Source organism: Pezoporus wallicus, unplaced genomic scaffold (assembly GCF_028554395.1).
Source record: "Pezoporus wallicus isolate ANWC-B61680 ecotype Strahan unplaced genomic scaffold, APGP_CSIRO_Pwel_v1 contig_6484, whole genome shotgun sequence".
In the NCBI taxonomy this organism is placed as follows: Eukaryota; Metazoa; Chordata; class Aves; order Psittaciformes; family Psittacidae; genus Pezoporus; species Pezoporus wallicus.
This window is the reverse complement of record NW_026638903.1, coordinates 2,938,231-2,958,868: the sequence shown is the minus strand read 5'-3', so window position 1 is coordinate 2,958,868 and position 20,638 is coordinate 2,938,231. Positions and strand designations below refer to the sequence as shown.

The following is a 20,638-nucleotide window of genomic DNA, read 5'->3' as shown; positions in this document are numbered from 1 at the left end:
AAATGTACTAAAAACCTCTCTATATAATTTTATTTAAAAGCAGCAAAGGTTTTTCTACCAACTTTAAAGATGTCTTTTTTCTTTTTGAAGTGGACTTCATTGTACTTTCTTTAGATGTGATTGATCAAGGTAACATAAGATCTGCAAATCTGACACAATTAGAAGAAAATAATACACCGTCCGAGAGAATTGGAACAACACATTGCTTGTTCTGCTTTGACAGCTGTCAAGGGCATTTCCAGGCAGATTTAACTCATTCAGCTGGCTTGCCTGAGACAAACCAGTACAGCAAAGAAACATCTCATCACATGTTTCAATTAAAAACCACTAAATGATTTAGTTCAGCCACAACCTTTAAACCTAAATGTCAAGACAGGACAAGTAAACAGAAGCCAAGTGATAATTCAGCTGAGGCACATCTTGGTATTCCCCAAGCACACTCTATTCCAAAAATGGAAACATTCATTGTTCAAATTGACACATTTCAAAGGTGGAAGCACATTACAGCATCTGAGAAAGGAGACTGTTCTGGTCTGGAAAAATACACCTTGATTCTTGGGAAGCAAACAGGAAATACAAAAGATCCTGTCCTAGAGATCTAGGAATCCAACAAGCATTGGCTCCAAATTTAAACTCGGGCATGAACATCTGTGTCCCAGCTCACATCTCCATTGTAGTCTCAGGGAAGCTGTTAGGACAACTCTTCAGTCTTCATACGCCCTCTTTTCCAAGTCACAAACTGCAAAATTTACTGGATGCGCAGGATGGGGAGTATGATTTTCCATAAACTGGTTACACCACAAACACTGTCAATCCCAACACGTCCATAAATAGGGCCGAAGGGTCTCCATCTTTGGCAAAGGCAGACCGCTGTTCAGAGCTGATGGCCAGTGCAGAAGTTGTGGCTTCTTTGCTGAAGAGGGATGTCCCCTCCTCAGGAGGAGGGCAGACCAAAACCTGCACACTCTGTGTGTTCCCCCTTCTCCCAGCCACACAGTAAGGATTTATAGGCATCGCTTTACAGCTGTTTTCATACTACAGGAGAGACATTCAAGACTTTACATCCATCTACTTATTAAACACTGGTTTTTTTCAGTTTTGACAGGGTAATTCTTGGGGGACAACATCAGAAACAAAAGTATTCCAAAGAAGTGACTGTTTGTAAAGAGTTCTTGCTGATAAATAAGTGATATGCATCACATTTTTATATATCCCTGATACTTTCAGCTGAAAGTTTCATGGTTTTCCCATTATTAGACAGCTTCACAGAAATTCAGTTAACTGTTTGCAATAGTCTTTTACCCTTGGGCTTAGAAGAAGATTCTGCCTTAGTGAGGTTTCTGTGTTTCTTTTAAACAGTAAACAGTCATGCTGCACTTAAAAAATAAAAATGTCATACAAAAAAAATATATTTTTTTTTTTTAAATCTTGAAAATAGTGATTGTTCTTCATATGTTCCACTCAGCTCTCACGTCAAATTGACCACAAAGTTCTTGTCTATAAGCTTCTTCAAAAATTTCTGTTCAGCATTGATGTTGTGGTATTCATTCTAAAGAGATAAAAGGAAATAATAAAAAGTTAAATTCAAACTATTACCAGAAGCATCACTCTGTTGTTCTTTCCTTTTAATTACCTGTGGTACTTGGAAGATCTAAGAGTAGGAAAGCTCTGAGGAAAAGACTTCTCAGCAAAGTTGCAGCATATTCTTCCAAGAAAACAGGTGAGGGACTTTTGCTCAAAACTAGATTAGATTTTCCATTAGGACAAAAACCAAATTGGAAGATCCTTCAGTGGCAAGAATGGGTGAGATGTGGTCTCAGAGAAGACCTTCCATTGCTACCTCTCCCAACTCCTCCCTGTGCTGAGACGGAACAGCTGCATAACCACATTTACAACACAAGTGGTGAAAAAATGATTAATTCTCAAAGCTCAACGCAGGTTCTTGAAAAGCACTCATCAGGCATCTGGAAATCAGATGCATGCTGCCAATCAGTTTCAACAAGCCAAAACTAGCCCATCTTCTGGGCTGTATCCAGATCCTGGATACACAGAGACCACTGAGGCTGGGGGAGGACAGCACAAGGGAAGCCAGTTTACTGACAATCTTAGACACTGAATCCAGTAAATTAAAATGAATACAAATACTGCATAAAAGACTGTACATATACAATATTTGCAACTCAATGCCACTAAAGAATTGATGACCGGTTTAGTTAGTTATTTTTTAAAGTTTCAAGATCTGAGGAAGCTTATAGATACCTATTCAACTAATGATCAACCTTAGCCAAGCTTGGTGTACAGTGCAAAAAAGTGCCTCAAAATGAAGCAAGTTCAGTGTCAGAGCAGCAGTCCAGAGAGACACAAGAGGCCCCTATGAGCATTGTCCCTGTCCTTCCTCTCCAGGAAAGGGAGGAGGAGAGAAAACGGTGCCCATACACACTGGGCCATATCCACATGGAAGAGAAAACTGGTGACATTGAGGTAAAGGGCTGAGATGGAGTTGCTCACAGTGTGGAACTGAAGACAAGAGCAGAGACATAAAAGAAAACAGAGGCATGACCATAGCAAAGCAGGAGGGAGGAGAAGGCACCACAGATGTCTGCCAGCCTCCTGCTGCTCCTCTCCTAGTGAGCTGTGGCTTCCCCCTCCTGGAAGCAGCTCCTCTTCCTCTAAGAGCCGCTTACCTTTTCTGCTTTCCATTTCAGAAATTCAGTTCTTTTCCTAACTGCAAGTGTGTAGGTCTTAGCTTCTTCAGTTTCCCTTTGCTTTTATTTCTTTTTTAAAGAATTTTGGCATCTGTGACAAACTGCGCAAGTAGGTGCCAAGGAAAAAGAGAATACAAATAGAAACAACACTATTCATGTTCCGACAGCGCTAGCTAATACACTTCTACGAACAAGAGCTGTGTAGGCTTAAGGATAACACCAGCAAAGCAAACAGAACATACAAATGGTTGTATCTCATGCAGACATTGCAGAATACAGTGGTGCACAAGGGACATAAATACCATTATCCATATTTTTCAGAAACAAAAGCAGAGATGAAGAGATTCAAGCAATGATAATACATGAGCAGCTGACTCAGCATCAAACAGGAGGCCTGTGGACCTGGAGTCCACACTTCTATCTACTCAATTGACTTCCCCAGTTACCAGCTATATTTCTCTTAACATAAACAAGCGTTTGTTACCTGCATCATCTGAGACATTGTGTCATTGCCGTAGTAGTGCAAAGAACTGTTTCTGTCAGTGAAGTCGTACTTGAAGCCTGCCAGGTGAACTTCATGGCATATGTGAAATGCTAGTGTAATGGCAATTAGCCCTGTTGTTGGATGCTTGGGTTTCTAAAAGGAAACACAAAAAGCACACGTACATAAATAACCAGCAGCTTGATGGGAACAGCAAGAATAAAGACAGTGGAAATCAGACAGCCTCGCTCTTCTACAGATGGTTGGGTTTGTAGTTTGATCCCCTTGTGTCTCCTAAGGGGTAAGGTACTGCCTGCAGGTGTTTCATGACTGAGGTGTTGCCATACTGGCCTTTCCTGGCATTCTCCATTTCTAGCGAGGGCTGAGCCCACACTGTAGCCCTTCCCTCCACACAGGCATCAGGGAAGTCTCCCCATTGCTCTGCTCAGCACCTACTTTCAGGAAACTGGTCAAGCTTCAATGTATTGGAGACCATTTCACCCCATCATATTTGACATATGTGTTCAGAAGTTTCTAGATGATGGAGATCCAGATGAACAGAACAACATGACATTGCACCAATCTAAAAAAGCATGAATGCTACTGCTACATAAATTTCACTGCATTTGAACTTTTTCAAAGAAAGAAAATTCCAGAAGACCACAGCTTTAGAACTCCCCCCACTATCTGCATTAAGAAGAAAAGAAACTTTAGATGAAATTGCTTATTTCTCCCTACAGTGAGATAGCTCAGAAGTAAATGCAATGTAAAATATCAAGAGCAGGTCAGAAACAGGATTTAAGTGGAAAATTATGAGCATCTAACTGAAAATAAACATTTCTTACAAGAACATGGAGCAACTCATTGCAACCATCTGTGCTGTCTTGTGATCAAGTACATCATGACTGTTTTAGCAGCAGCAGGGGGTAACGTGATCTGGGGTAGTAAACGAGGCAAGGCTTGCAGATAGTGAACTCTTTCATGAGACCAACATGCTAAGGGGATGCTGGTCTAACAAAAGCTGCGGGGGGGGGAAAGCATCCCCAGAAATGGACGAAACTTTCAAGCACTGATGTCCTTTGCTAAAATAACAATTTTCTCAGAGACCAAATGAGCTGCACACTCTCAGTATCTGCAATCAAATCTCAAGCTGAGTGCAAAATCATGCACTTTTCTGAACTCCTACCCAAGGCTCAGTTAATTTGCCTCTGAAAACAAAGCAGACAAACCAGCATGAGACAGCTTTGTACAGAGAGAAGGCAGATGCACTTGATGATACAGAATATTTTTCTGTAAAGAATAATATACAGAATATTTTTCTGTATCATAAGATGAAAGAACCCCAGGAAAAGGCTACTAACATCAACTCTGTAAGCCTATTTAAAGTCACAGAACTGAACTATCAACTTTTATGTAGATTTTTTGGTACCATTATACAACTCTTGGAGTGCTCCAGAAATAACATCAACTTAAAATGCGTGCTATTGTCCAGGGCTCCTGCCAGTTAGCAAAATAACCTTTTGCCCTCAGGTCCCAATACCATCAATTTAGTGGTGACTCTGCAATGTCCACACTAAACAGAACACAAAAATGATGGCAGGAATGTGACATGTCAGGATTAGTGCCATTTGGAAATAACAGGAATTCCACAGGTTGCAACTAGCTCTGTTTACCTTTAACTATCATAAAGTTCATCTCAAAAAAAATAATATAAGCAACACTATTAAAATGTATTATCATGCCAGTGCCCTAGCAATATCCAGATATCCTTGGCTTGTAATTAAACTTGTTCACATTTAATGGGGATAAGCACAGCCCTGGAATGACTCTGCAACACTTTCTGACTTCAGTGCTGCTGGAGCAGCACAGCTGATTTTGCAGTTGTTCTCCCAGGTCTGCTAACACCACCACAGCTCCTAACAAAGAAACAGAAAAGCTTGTTGGACTACTCATAAGTGCCACTCAGGGAACATGAGGTTGGCTTAATGCAAAAGGCAGACAGCAATAGTGATCTTCCACATCTCCTGCAGGCAGAGGGAGCTTAAGTGCAGGACAGTAAAGGCAGGACCAGGGCTCCCCAAGGACACGCTAACTTGAGAATGAAGACCTTGCGCCCACTGTAGGAGAGGATCTGGTTCAAGACCATCTTAAGAACCTGAACATGCACAAGTCTGTGGGTCCTGATGAAATCCATCCGTGGGTCCTGAAGGAGCTGGCAAATGAAGTTGCTAAGCCACTGGCTACCACATTTGAGAAATCACGGCAGTCAGGTGAAGTTCCCGATGACTGGAAAAAGGGAAATATAACCCCCATTTTCAAGAAGGGAAAAATGGATGACCCAGGGAACTACAGAGCAGTCAGTCCCACCTCTGCGCCTGGCAAAATCTTGGAGCAGATTCTCCTGGAAGGCATGCTAAGGCACATGAAAAACAACAAGGTGCTTGGTGACAGCCAGCATGGCTTCACTAAGGGGAAATCCTGCCTGACCAATTTGGTGGCCTTCTATGATGGGGCTACAGAACTGATGGACAGGGGTAGAGCAGCTGACATCATCTACCTGGATTTGTGTAAAGCGTTCGACACTGTCCCACACGACATCCTTGTCTCTAAATTGGAGAGACATCAATTTGATGGATGGATCACTCGGTGGATAAAGAACTGGCTGGATGGCTGCACATGAAGAGTTGTGGTCAATGGCTCAATGTCCAGCTGGAGACCAGTAACGAGTGGTGTCCCTCGGGGATCGGTGTTGGGACCGGTCTTGTTTAACATCTTCATCGCTGACATGGACAGTGGGATTGAGTGCACCCTCAGCAAGTCTGCCGATGACACCAAGCTGTGTGGTTTGGTTGATATGCTGGAGGGAAGGAATGCCATCCAGAGGGACCTTGACACACTTGTGAGGTGGGCTGATGCCAGCCTTACGGAGTTTAACCATGACAAGTGCAAGGTCCTACACCTGGGTCGGAGCAATCCCAGGCACAGCTACAGGTTGGGCAGAGAAGAGATTCAGAGCAGCCCTGCGGAGAAGGACTTGGGGGTGCTGGTTGATGAGAAAATGAACATGAGCTGGCAGTGTGCGCTTGCAGCCCAGAAAGCCAACTGTATCCTGGGCTGCATCAAAAGGAGGTCAAAGGAGGTGATCCTGACCCTTTACTCTGCTCTTGTGAGACCTCACCTGGAGCATTGTGTGCAGTTCTGGTGTCCTCAACATAAAAAGGACATGGAACTGTTGGAACAAGTCCAGAGAAGGGCCACGAGGATGATCAGGGGACTGGAGCACCTCTCGTATGAAGACAGGCTGAGGAAGTTGTGTCTGTTCAGCCTGGAGAAGAGAAGGCTGCGTGGAGACCTCATAGCAGCCTTCCAGTATCTGAAGGGGGCCTGTAGGGATGCTGGGGAGGGACTCTTCATTAGGGACTGGAGCGATAGGACAAGGGGTAATGGGTTAAAACTTAAACAGGGGAAGTTTAGATTGGATATAAGGAGGAAATTCTTTCCTGTTAGGGTGGTGAGGCACTGGAATGGGTTGCCCAGGGAGGTTGTGAATGCTCCATCCCTGGCAGTGTTCAAGACCAGGTTGGACGAGGCCTTGGGTGATATGGTTTAGTTTGAGGTGTCCCTGCCGATGGCAGGGGGGTTGGAACTAGATGATCTTAAGGTCCTTTCCAACCGTAACTATTCTATCATTCTATGATTCTACTGGACAGAAAGCTCCTAAATGGGTCCTGTAGAAGTCCACCCTGACAACAGGAACCCCTGAGGTACAACCTGCAGCTTAAGAGAGCAACTACAGATGTGCAGGCTCCTGTGACAGCCAACCTCTGAGACGGAAAAAAAAGCATGCCTGATCTTGATCATTTGCTGTCACTGGGGACATTTGCTGCTACCAAATGCCTGGGATGAAGCAAGCGCAATGTAGAGGTAGCAGAAGGGGGCTCCAAGAATGGATGTGCTCTACCTAGCTCTGGGCAGGAACGCCCAGTGAGCTAGAGAAGAGCAAAGGGCATGTATGCTACACAAGCAACTGAGAGGCCTGTGCCTCCATACCAGCTCGAGCACACCACAAACATATCTAGCTCAGCAACAGCATTGCCTCACTTTTACACCCACTGAGAGAGGAGGAATTTCTGGAGCCATGGAGGCCATGAATGTTCTATGGCCCTTTAGGAGACAGTCAGGCACCCAACTACTATGCTGCTTTCTTCCCACCCTTGGCTGAAGAGCTGAAATGCCATGGATCCTCAGCAAGCATGCAGTCAAACTGGGTATTCCAGTTTTCAGAGTTAACAAGGGAGGGAAAAAGCCACTGGTAGGCTCGAAAAGACAGAATTTTACAAAGATTTTTTAAAAAAAAAAAAAAGGCACAAAACCTCCCCAAAGCAAAAAACCCTCAACTCCCTCAAATATTACAAAGTTTAAACCAGAAAAAGTTGTGGCAGACACTGTACAGTGACAGCCTGTCAAATGTTTCTGCACATGTCAGTTGGCTGATCCTGATGAGGCAGCTCTGCGCAATGATGTGACCCTAGGGAACTGCATCTGTGCTACACAGCACGTGGTCAGTCCTGACTGTGTAAGAGAGGTCTGCAGCTTGAAGCCTTACCTTTCATCAGAAACATTCCTCAGTCATAAACTGACAGTTAAAACTATTTTTGTGTCCAAATTGCCAGTTAACTCATTACAATGCTTGGCATCAAATCAGTAAGCACACAAATGCTGCCAGACATATGTCATTAGTGCAGGGCTGGAATATCCTGTATGCGCCTCAGTCCTTACCCACCCCCAGCAGTGGGAAACTGCAGCAGTCTTAGAATTACTGCGAGCTGTGTGCGGGGGTATGTGTATTTTTGTGTGGGGGTTTTTATGGTGTTTTGTTTCTGCTGGGATTTTGGGGGGATTTTTTGTTTGTTTGTTGTTTTGTGCAGTTTGGGGTTTTGTCAATATTTGTGGTTTTGGTTTTGTTTTTAAGGAAAAAAAATATATAACACCTTGCATTTAATATTTCAAGACTCCTTAATATTTCCAGAGGCTCTCTGGATCTGCCATGCTCCAATACCTCTCTGGTTTTCCCAATTTTGTAAAAGACATTACGTCTGTGTGCAAAAGCAGTCTCATTTAATACTAATTACAGAATAGGTGTACAAGGCTACCCACTCTTTCTGGATTCCATTTTTCCATCTTTTCTAAGCATCATTCTAAATGCAAACTACTGCAATGTGAACCTAAAAGATGTTCTAACATAGTCCACTATAATAAAGAGAAAATTACCTCTGAGTATACATTTGGTTGCATGAAACTGAAAGGCACAATTAAAAACCCTACCTCCTTCTTGGGAAACCTTGTTGGGAAACGAAGCCATTCATAAGCTGTTTTTCTGGTGATGCTGGGATCAAGAATCCTGATTTGACTAGATTTGTATATCATGTTCAGAGCCGGTTTCTTCCAAAAGCCTTTAGCACTCTGTAACAGGTAAGCAAATACCCATTTTCAGCAGCTATAAATGGCTGATTTTTGTTTTTTAGCAGCTCTAATGAGAATAAAATCCAAGGGCAGGAGGTTGAAGAAGGAGTGCTGAACCTCCCGAAGTTCAGCAAAGACATGTGCAAATTGTACTCCTGCAATAGATAACCCACTGCAGCAGCAGAGACTGGGGCCAGCTGCCTGGAAAACAGCTTTGCAGAAAGGTCCCTGATGGACCAGCTGTATGCCCCAAAGGCAATAAACGCGAATTGTGTGCTTGGCCACATTAGTAAGAGCATAAGGAACACTTAGACAGATGTTATCATTTTCAAAGCACTTTGCACTGTGCTTTTCTGAGATCTCACAAATGCTGTTTTGGGTTCTCCCCTTTTGTGCAAGTGTCAAACTTTGGCAAGCTCAGCAGGCAGCCACTAAAATGGCCAAGGGGCCAGAGAGCAGGGCAAACAAGAGGGTCTGAGAAAACTGTGTTTATTCAGCCCATCTTAACTATTTGGTCAGGGTTTACAAAAAGAGATAGCATCAGACTCTTTTCAGATGCACACAGTGAAAAGATGAGAAATTCTTTCCTGTGAAGGCACTGCAGTACTGAAACAGACGTTACAGAAATATCCCTGGAAATACTCAAAATTTACCTGGACCATGCCCTGAGAGCCTGGCATGGCTTTGAACCTGGCCTTCCTTTCTTTCAACAAGGTTTTGGACTAAAGACCTCCAAAGAGAGGTCCCTTCCAACATTATTCTGCAATTCCACCAAGTGTGCAGGATAAAATATTCTGGGAAATGGCTGGAACATGCATGCCATAATATGAAACAGTGCTAGGAAGAGGATAAAAAGTTATCTTGAAGAGGAAAAGGGATGAGGAACTGATTAAATATTTGTTCAACTATACTGTTCTGATCAAGTATACTGATCAAATATATTGTTCAAGGTCAGGCTGGACAGGGCTTGGAGCAACCTGGTCTAGTGGAAGGTGTCCCTGCCCGTGACAGGGGGTTCGGAACTGGATGATCCTTAAGGTCCCTTCCAACCCAAACCAAACCAATCTATGATTGAAATACTTGTTGTGAGAAAGAGGCCAGAAACATTTATGGGAAAGGGATACTGAGTAGACTGACTAGGAGATCCAGTGCTCCTTCCAGCTAGGAGGACTAAAGTTCAAAGCAAAACAGGTGTTTTGAATGAGAGGTGTGTGGCAAGCTGAAGCAAAGTGCATGAATAATTAAACTCACTACTTTCTGACCACCCAGTATCTCCCAAAGCCACTTCAAGTCACGTGGTTTGAAGACAATGAGAACAACAGTTGTATTAGGGTCGTAGTGGATCGGATCTGAGAAGATGGATTCCGGGTAAGAAAGGCGGAAAGTCGTCCTCCTCCCAACATCATCTTCATACCCTATAACAGGGCCATTATTCATTCTGCAAAGGACAGACACAGAGATAGCAATGACCACCCTACCCACAACCTTACTGTGCACTGGCTGGCACACACGTTAGTCTGTTGGAAAGACAGCATGTCCAGGTACAGGAGGGCTTGTTGGCCAGCATTTAGTTATTACATTACATGGTGGATGAGCAATTATCAGGTACACTCACCCTCTAACTCTGAGGGATCAAGCACGCATGGGAACTTGGCCAAGATGGTTTAGAACACAATCACACAATTGCTTATCACGTGTCACTTGAGCAGACAGCCTTCTGATTTGGCTCAAACACAGAAACTAGAGAAGACCAAAGAGAGTATCTGGCTTGGAGAATTACCAATTGCTCCATTCACACTACTAGATGATCTGAGTCATACAGGAGGCAACTGAAGAATGTTCTAATATTCTTCACTATCTACAGCATAAAAGAACAGGGATTATGACTGCATACCTGATGCTGATACATCTTTATGTCTGCCTTTTTTGTCTGCTTGAGGGGTTTGGGGTGTTAAGTCTCTGTTGTTTTTTTTCGTTTTTAAATATTACTTGCACAGCTGCCACTGCTTTGGGATACAGCAGATAAATAAGCAGTGAGCAGGTGGGTCAGAGGGGCTACATTTAAGCCTCCGCCTTGCAGTTTCTGCTTGGTAGGTGTGTTGTGTATTCTTTGGAGAATTCAAGCAGTCCCTGTATGCTCCATCTTTGCCAATGTGACTGACTTCTCAGCATTAGAGGCATGCTGCTTAGAAACAAATGTTTGTAAAACAAAGTATGCAGACAAGGGAGTATTTCAAAGTTTTATCAAAAGTCATCATGAAATACAGAATGCAAACATGACCTCTTTGTTCCTTCACAGTAAGTAAATGCGTACTGTATTTCTGAGGCAGTTTTGAATTTAGAAATGTTTTTAAATGTGTAACAGTAGTCTACACAAAGATTTCCTTTTTAAGAAGAGTAGACAGATCACTGAGGAGCCCAGATACTTGAAATAGGTTTAAAATAATCTCTGGAGCTTCCATGCATCATCATACTACAGAGAAAATAAATGCAAGGCAGGTTTTATTTGTAAAGCACAAAGCTGGCAGGCAAGAGAAGCTTCCTAAGAACAAGGACATTATCTGGAGTCTGAACTTTATAAGAGGAGCTACAACTGAAGAATTCCATGTATTCATTTCCACCTTATCTGTGTTTTCAAATGCATGTCAAACCCCAGGCTTTGTATACAGATTTTTTTATGGTAATGCCTGATGAGTGAAACACGACTATGAAAAAGAGCATTAGGACTGATGGGAAAGTAACAAAAACAAGAACACAATGTTGAAGCATGAAGCAGACAAACTGAAACGGCAGCTCAGATTTTAGCAAAAGAGGGCTTCGGTACACTACCTGACCGACTAAAGGCAGAAGGGCTGTTCTTGCAAAGGAGAAACTGATTTATCTTTTTCTTAATGCGCAGAAAATTGTTATAATTAGCCAAATACTGCATTTTCAGTTTGCTTGGCATTTGAGCTTTTTTCCTCCCCTCTCCTTGCCTGTTCCTCTCTAAGCAGTTCCCCAGTTTCCCCAGCCCAACCCAGTCTTCTTCAGGGCACAGCATTCTCTGGTCTGTCAAAGCATCTTGTAAACTTCCAATGTGAACTAACATGCTTGAGAAAAATGGGCAGACATCAACATCATCCTCCATGCATAAACATTTAATTCACTCCAAGCAATGCACAAACCAGCACAGGGGTAAGAGGTGTGGTATGGAAGGTCAGAGGCAGAGCTGCCCAGGATGATGCTCACAGCAAGGGCCACGTGCTTGGACCTATCCCTGATGGCAGCATCTTGCACATGTGTATCTCTGTACATGAGTCAGACTTACCACCCAGTGATCTCTCCTCCCCTGTATCAGTCAATCTGTGTAATAAAACACTGATCCATTTTTTCCTAATTTTTTTAAATGAAGGCTGTGACAGGACAAATAAACCAATCAGTTTTATACATTTGCACTTGTATAATAACTGAACTCTAAAGCAAAAGTTTGTTAATTCTTTGCATGTACACAAAATGAAAAGGAGATACCATTTACCTGATTATCACATCATATGAGTCAATTTTCTCCCCTAATGTCTTATTTCGAAGTACTCCTCCATTACCGACCACGACACAGCGGTGACAGGCGATGCTGTGGAACAAACAGAGCTTTTAATATGCATGACTTCCTTTGCTTCATGTTGCTTTTCATGAGATATTTGCATTTAGCTGGCTTTTTTACTAGTGGAAATCCTGTATCTTTTACACTCCTTGGCCTTTACAGGGTACTCTCAATCCTTTATCATACACTAAGGCTGCTTTCAAAAAAGTAAATGCAGTTGCATTATTTCAGGAACTGCCAAACTTGGAAACTGGCTTCTCTGAAGTAAAACCAGTTTTATACATGTTCTTCTTCCAGTGGTTTGCTGTTTAAGATATCTAACCCAGTTGGTGATATGGGTAATGGCCGTTAGATAAATTATCTTCCACAGTGCTTCAAACTTGTCCCAGTCTGGAGGTATACTAACCAGGACAGAGTACGTCTGAAAAAAATAGCTCAAATTAATGTGCTTCTGCCATACTTGTGACAACTTCACAAATCTAAAGATCTCTAACATAAGCTAAAGCAGTAAGATTTATGTTCACAATTTACCTTACATGCCTCTGAATTGTACGTGTGCAAAACTTTAGCCCAATGACACGCACGATGGCCATTCAAATACTGATTTTTCTCCTTCTACTTGAAAGTGCTGCCTAAGCATGTACTAAGTGCATGCTGTCACGACTTAAGAAGGATATACTTAATTAAAAGTTGCATTCTCATATGACTAGATACAAATTAGACACAAGAAGTATATAAAACACTGTGAGCGTCAAGTTAAATCTTATACTACATGCAACCAGAATAGCTATTCCTCTCAAATTTAGAGTGTTCAAAAGCACCCCAAAAAGGCATCATGAAAAGCGTAAACTTACAAAAAATAGATTCTAAAAGTAAGATTTCTTAAGTTCTCCCTCGTTTTCCAAGTGCATCTTTCACTCCCTACTGTCTTATTTTAATGCTAGTAAAATGTGTGCTTTACTTAAAATAAAGAAAAAGTGCACAGACAGGCTTGCTGGTTTTTTACTCAAGAGAATAGGCCTCTTTTGGGAAGGTTTACACCAAATGTATTAGACTGCAAACTCCTTCTTACAGGACAAGGACATCATTTTTCATTGTAAAACTGCTTCTTCATTTAGAGCATTTCGGCTGCAGCAGGAACAATGGCAAAATAAAAAATTTGGTATTTTCTTCAGACACAAACAGGCTCACAGCTTACTGGGAATGAGTCATCTCCCAGCATCCCACTCCCACAGTTCTTCAAGCAAGCAAAAGGCTCTTTTCTTACCATAAGGCACCTCACGACTATCCCCCAAATACTATAATCTGTATTAAATGCCCAGTGTGTCACTTTATGAAGACTAATTAATATGTTCCTCCTCAGGCAGTCCAACTTGTTTTTTCAGCTGAGAGTATTGTTCAACATCAGTGAAAATAGCTTGTTCCAGCCAAGACCAGCCAACACCTCAAGGTACAAAGCAGTTCCCTGTGTCTCCTACAGAGTTAATGCAGTTACGCTGTATTGCATGTGGGCTATGGGAAAACTGAGCCTCACAGTAATGCTGAAAACCTGAAGCTTACAGGAAAGGTGAAATGTGAATAAATGCCAGAGATAGAAGGCACTGCATTTCAAAAGAAATGCTGGGATGGCACCTTCTCACCTGCTGCTCCAGAGCCACATCAGCAGAGGGAGTTGCCTCTAAAAAATTTATACATACATGTAAATATATATTTAAATAGTGCTGCTAAACACAGCTTTTAGGGTGGTGTGACATGTAAAAACCTGGCATACCTTTCTCTAGTGTTTCCTGTGCAGCTTAGCAGAAGCCAAGCATTCATAAAAACATTTCCAGCTAATACCACAAGTCTACGTGACTCAGTACCTCGGAAATCAGAGTGGTGAAAACCTGTTCCATCAATGTTCAGATGCCAGAAAGGGACTCTTCATCAGGGACTATGGCAATAGGACAAGAGGTAATGGGTTTAAACTTCGAACAGGGGAAGCTCAGGTTAGATGTAAGGAAGTTCCTTACTGTGAGGGGGGTAAGGCGCTGGACCTGTGGAGAGAGGAGCCCATGCCAGAGCAGGTTTGCTGGCAGGACTGGTGACCCTAAAGGGACCCATGCTGGAGCAGTCTGTTCCTGAAGGACTGACCCCACGCTGAAGCAGTTCATGAAGAACTACAGCCCATGGGAAGGACTCATGTTGGAGAAGTTCATTCAGAACTGTCTCCTGTGGGAGGGACCCCACACTGGAGCAGGGGAAGAGTGTGAGGAGTCCTCCCATAAGGAGGAAGGAGCAGCAGAGACAACGTGTGATGTACTGACAGCAGCCCCCATTCCCTGTCCCCTTGTTGCTGCTGGGGTTGGGGATGTAGAGAATTCGTGAGTTAACCCCAGGAAGAAGGGATGTGTGTAAGGCGTTTCAATATTTGTTTTTGTCATTATCTTACTCAGACTTGATTGGTAATAAACATTGAGTCTGTTTTGCCAATGATGGTGACTGGTGAGTGATCTCCCACTGTCCTTATCTTGTGATAGAGTGGCTTTGGTGAGCACTTACCATCCAGCCAAGGTCAACCCACCTCAGCTGACTAATACTACTTGGATGGGAAATTGAATTTGATTCAGAATTTGAAGTCTGATTATGCTTTCAAAGTCCAGTGCCCTTAATAACACACACACTCAAAAACAGAATTATTGGCTGCCTTCAGATAACCCAGAAAGCATCTAACGTTAGTACACGGACTTTTCAAGTGTATAAAGTTAACGAGCAGATCAAGTATTCCTGATGAATTGTACATGAACACAGTCATAAATACACTCAAGCAAATTAGAAAGACCAGCTTTTAATGTCTGTCAAGCTCAGGAAGTCCAAGTGGGCCAACTGAAACAGGAAGTCTGGCACAAATGCCCTCTTGCTGAGCTGTATTTTCTCCTTTGCCCCCCTTCTCTGTATTCAAGCGTACTCAGTTACAATTGTAAGTCTGTGTCCACAGTAACACAGATTTCACTGACAACAATAAGCAGGGAGGGGAATGGTTTATGCTAGCATAAAAAGATTGAATATAATATCACAGAAAACTGACATATTAAATTGAGATAAAGAATATGTAGCCAGGCTGGACTGTATTCAAAGATACTTAAGTTAAATAAACTGACCTGTACTTACTGTCAGACTGTTACTCCCAGATATTTTACCAACCATACTTCCAAAGTTTCCTTTTTTTTTTTTAATTAAAAAAACTCCACTCACCCTAAAGGGTGAAAAACACTCTTTCTCCAAATCAATAAATTGGCAAGAAGAGATATAAATTCAGATGTCTTTAAACAACATCAGGTGTGCTACAAGTGAAATGTAACAGACTGAAATGCCTGGAGGTCTAGCTTACAACCACGAGCACAATACTGATGAAAGTGAAAAACAGTAAAACCTCAGTTATAACAATTGCTAAGGGATTGCATTTAGATGTTCAAGATCTACTTAAGAGTATAAATGGACCCTGATGCAATCACATGGTAATTCATCTCCAACATCTGAATGCAATCCCATTAGTAACTCAAACTATTGAACTATTGCCCTATTCACATGGTGTACAAGAGCATCTTAATCTCAAAGCCGGGCATTGCTTTACATACATTGTTTATGTGGTGAAATACTAAAATAAACATTTTCCTAGTCTATGAAAAAAAAAAAAATTTGTTAAATGGAAACGTAGCTTTTAAAGGTCAGCAGGTTTGCATCTTGCACATTCCACTGAAATACTGTTTCACTCAAAAAAGCAAAAAGATGATCTCAACGTCAGCTTCTTTAGTACACACCCCCCATAGTCAGTTGGGGAATGCAAATTATTTCCTCTGAGGTATTTGGTAAAAGGAAGATGCAGAGGTCACATTTTCTTGACTCAGAATTGTGTAAATGCATTTGTAAGAATTCACTGCTGTCGAAGTCCTAAGAGTGCCCAGCAAGTAACCCTGAGGAAAAGGGTAGAGGAGTCAGTGTTCAGAGGTTACTTTGTGGATATACCCTTAGCCTCGAAACCCTTTTCCTACAGGCTATTCCACTGAAGTCAGTGACACTGTTCACTTCCAAAGAGTTTTAGAGAACTGGGTCTTTACACAGTGAGAACACCTAAGTTTGGAAAATGGCACTGTTTGGAAAGAAATCCTTTATAGCTCACACTATGTACAGTTTTACCTAAGCTGCACACAAATACAGCTACGTATACAGCAAACCACAGATTTGGTGCTCATATAACCTAATATTTGTTAAAATACTTCATAGCAGGTTCCCCCAGGAAATGCTTATAGGGAAATTCATTTCGCATTCTGCCAGGAAGGCTGAATTAGGCAGCAGCATTGCAAAGTTGCCCAATAATTCTGTATTACCAGAGAAGGTTGTTAGGATTAATTCCCAAAGTGTTTCACATTTAAAAGCCACTGTATCTCAGATAAATGTGTATGTGTAAAAGCTCTTCTTTACTACCGCAGTTCATGCCCTAACAGTGCTATGCACAAAACCCGATAGATCTAGAAAGAACAAATCACACTGAAGTCATTTTTGTTTATACTACTGCCTATTAAATATTAATAGTTCTCATTTTGCTTCAGTACTATTGAACTATATTACTTTTATTAAAATGAAGCATACTTCATGAACCATGAAACATACCTATCTCAGAGAACCTACATTCATTATACCAATTACCTTACTTTTGAGGACAGACATTTCCATTTAAAAGGTACTATGTCGTACCGCAGGCATCACAACAGCCAAAATGATTATAGCTGAACTTGTGATATCAGGAAATTTATAATACGGCATTTGGCATTCTCTTTCAATCTCCAGAAAAAATAATAGCCTTTCTCAGCCAATTCTGTATGAATTTCCCCAATTATTGTACTCCTGATAGAACAGTTTGGGTTGGAAGGGTCCTTAAAGATCATCTAGCTCAAACCCCCCTGCCATGGGCAGGGACACCTTTCACTAGACCAGGTTGCTACAAGCCCCTGTGTCCAACCTGGCCTTGAACATTTCCATGGATGGGGCAGCCACAGCCTCTCTGCTTCTCTGGGCAACCTGTTCCAGTGTCTCACCACCCTCATAGTAAAGGAGTTCTTCCTAATATCTAACTAAATCTCACTTTGTTCAGTTTAAAGCCATTACCCCATGTCCAATCCCTACATGCCCTCATAAGAAATCCCTCTCCAGATTTCTTGCAGGCCCTCATAAGTTACTGGAAGCTGCTCTAAGGTCTCCCCTGAGCCTTCTCTTCTCCAAGCTGAAGAAGCCCAAGTCTCTTTGTCTTCATAGGAGAGGTGCTCCAGCCCACTGATGATCTTCAGGGTCCTCCTCTGGATGTGTTCTAACAGGTCTACATCCTTCTTATGTTGGGTTTTTTCCCCTTCTGCCACCCCCAAGAGTAAACCTGAACATCCTAGAAGTAGACACTAAACACACTGGAAGGAAGGACTATAGTAGGTAAAGAAAAGCACCTAAAAGGAAAACTGGGTATTAAAAACAATTATTTTGCTCATATTCCACCCAAGTTAATTAAAATGTGATCCTACCATTTGTCTTGAAGCAATAATCTTCTATTTGATCTCCTTGATTAAAAAAATCCCCAAATACAGCCAAGCACAGCATTATATGCATTCAACTCTATTAAGAATTCTCACATTAATGTGACATAGGGCAGGTTGTCAGCCTGTTTGCTAGACTGCAAACCTAAAAAGTCATTTGCATCACTTGTTAAACACAGGATTTCAGTATACTTTCCAACTTTACTACCTCCAACAAAATAAAACAAAACAAAACCCCTAACCAAAATAAACCCCAACAATCACACACACGCAAAACTAAACAAAAACTATGGGCAGAAGTAGCTTCTAATCAAGAGATTTAAACAGTACAATCTAATACATAGGAAGGGAGTTATCTAAGGCATGCTTCAATCTGTGCCACACCCTGGTTACTCCCAAAAGGCCAGAAGAGCCTTTCCTGGCTGCTTAGGTCTCCCTTATTCACAGGAAAAGTAAGCTGAGCACACATACAAACAAGGGCATGCAGCAGGCCAGCAAATGCAGCGTCACAGGGATATGCATAAGATTTCTTTTGCTTAGAAACAGTCACTGGTCTGCATATGCTTATCTCAAAAATTATCTAGCTTACACTAATAATGATTCTGAAAAAGGACACCACATTGAACTTTTCAGGGGTGGTTTCACTTTCCTGAAGTATGGAAAGATACTACAGGAAGATGGGACTGCATTCGTTAGCAAACTCCTAATACACTTAGGAAAAGAAATCTGTAAGTTCAAGTTCTCTCACAGAAGAATTATTCTTAAATGCTAGTGCTATGTATGTATAAAACCAAACTTACTTAAATCTTGGGATCAGTTACAGATATCAGATAATGCTTGGACACTGTCAATCAGATCTGCATCTTGGCTAATAAGAGCAATTTCAAGATAACACTACTATTTCCTTTTCAGACATTTAATATTTAAAATGCAATTAACAGAAACAGTATCAAATAAACCATCTCACCTGTCATCTTCATTAAAAAGCCCGCAGTTCTGCAGTCTTGAAAGGGCTAAACGAAAGAATTGCTCTAGAAAGCAAATATGAAGAAGGTTAATGAAAATGTTCAATGCTTTTTGAGACAAAAATAAGCTTGCCACCCTGACTACAGCAGATACAGCAGTTTTTACACACTGTGCATAAAAAACTCAAAATAAGAACACTTGTCATTTAGGGCCACGAGTCAGTCAATGATGCCAAAGAAAATCAGGGTTGTAGGAGCTCCTCTCTAGGAAGCTTTTCCTGCCCCAGCATTCCCCTGTTGGAAAACAGCAGGGGATTTGTATTCAAAAAAAAAACAAAACAACTGCAACAGTAAATAATCATTGGGAGTCAACTGCATTCCAGTTGACTGGGGTTTTCGGTCTACCCAACTTCAGCTGAAACAGAAGCAGCCTTGACTCAAGAGGGGATGCACAGCCAGAGACAGTAACAGCATTAGGTATCTTGTGAGAAGACATCAATCCAGCCTGTGCCCACTAGCAAAGCTGGGTAGAAGCACTTTCCCAGCTGTCTCGTGGTGGGCAGGCACCTGCTGGACACTCAATGTGCCTCAAACTGAGAAGGGGACTCAGCTCGTTCCCAAACATACTTTTTCTCACTGCAGCCTCAGAGATGCAGAAAAATGCATCATCCTCTTTATACTGATGTAGGGCAAATAGAGTCTAAAGCCCAGATCTGCACAGTACTAGGAAGTACAGTTCAGTATTAAAAACTCTGGGATTTGAGACTTACAACCCTTTCCAAAAGGATGACTAAGCCCCTTAGGGTCTCTGCCTCTGTTGACTATGCCCTGATCAACACAGGTAGCAGACATGAACAAGCACACACAGGCACAGCAGCTGTGCAATGGCAAGAATACCCCCTGCAGCCACAGTGACACCTCCCCTAGTGGTAGAAGCTAGTTCAGTAAAAGGGAAAATTTGATGATATAACTGCCCCAACCTGCAGACTTCTGCCTCAGTAGGACTCTTCATTCTGATCAGCTTAAGTGTGTTGATCAAACCCCACCATATTGACCCAGCTAATACTTCACCTAGTAAGGTGCTAGCTAAATATCTTTAGCACTTCAGTCCACACACAAATGAAAAGAAGCTGAATAAGCTCCACTCTTCCTCACCTCCACCTTTTTGGAGCTTCTCTGCTAAGAGGGGCAACCCCAACATGGTGCTTTATTTGTTAAAAAAAGGAGGGTGCTAGATCAGAGGGAGTAAATGAACCCACTGAGTCACTGCTAGATACCCCCAAAAGGATTTGCGTTGGTGAACAGGAAAGACCAGAGCCTGAGATTCAGTGGCTTTACATGCCATTTAGGTATTTCTATTTAAAAACAAGGTACATGGAGAACACAAACCTGCTCTCTTTATTCCATAAGGTAGTTCAAACTTATCACTCCCGTGGAACTCCGCCACTCTGATAAAATCATTAGCACACAGGAACGGGTATATTTTGTCAACACTAATGAAAGGGAAAAAGTTTCAAAAATCCAGATTATGTATTTCAATTAGCCAGTAATTCATGCAATTTCTTTAAAAAAAAAAAAAAGCTTTCTTCATCCTACTGCAAGTATTATCAATTTTTAAGAGAAGAAAACTCATGAACACAGGGAAAGAAAGCAAGTGACAAAAGGGAAAGATTTTGTATTTGTATTTGGTGGGTAAAGTGTGAAATAAAAGGACACTCTCACTTTCTCTGCTACTATAAGTTATAAAGTCATTAAAATCACATGATGAAAGCTTAAAACATAAGAACATGTTTAAGAGAACATGTAACCCAGAAAGACAATGAGTAATTTCAGGTTTGAAAAGTATGCAACAGAGGCAAGGAATATTAAGTTCTTATTATATA

At 41.8% G+C, this 20,638-nt stretch overlaps 1 protein-coding gene across 4 annotated transcripts in view; it reads right to left on the bottom strand.

Annotated features, from left to right (window-relative positions):
* Positions 1-299: 299 nt before the first annotated feature.
* ST3GAL6 (ST3 beta-galactoside alpha-2,3-sialyltransferase 6) overlaps positions 300-20,638 on the bottom strand; it is a 46,457-nt gene continuing 26,118 nt past the window's right edge. For 2 of the 4 annotated variants that reach the window (XM_057413137.1, XM_057413138.1), the window contains 7 exons: positions 20,145-20,248; positions 18,758-18,821; positions 12,164-12,259; positions 9,901-10,087; positions 8,512-8,649; positions 3,190-3,342; positions 300-1,549 (listed from right to left, as the gene is read on the bottom strand). In XM_057413137.1, coding sequence (XP_057269120.1) covers positions 1,469-1,549; positions 3,190-3,342; positions 8,512-8,649; positions 9,901-10,087; positions 12,164-12,259; positions 18,758-18,821; positions 20,145-20,248 — 823 coding nt within the window. In that variant the 3' untranslated portion in view covers positions 300-1,468. The remainder of the gene's footprint in view (positions 1,550-3,189; positions 3,343-8,511; positions 8,650-9,900; positions 10,088-12,163; positions 12,260-18,757; positions 18,822-20,144; positions 20,249-20,638) is intronic. The other 2 variants (XM_057413140.1, XM_057413139.1) reach the window with 2 other exon arrangements.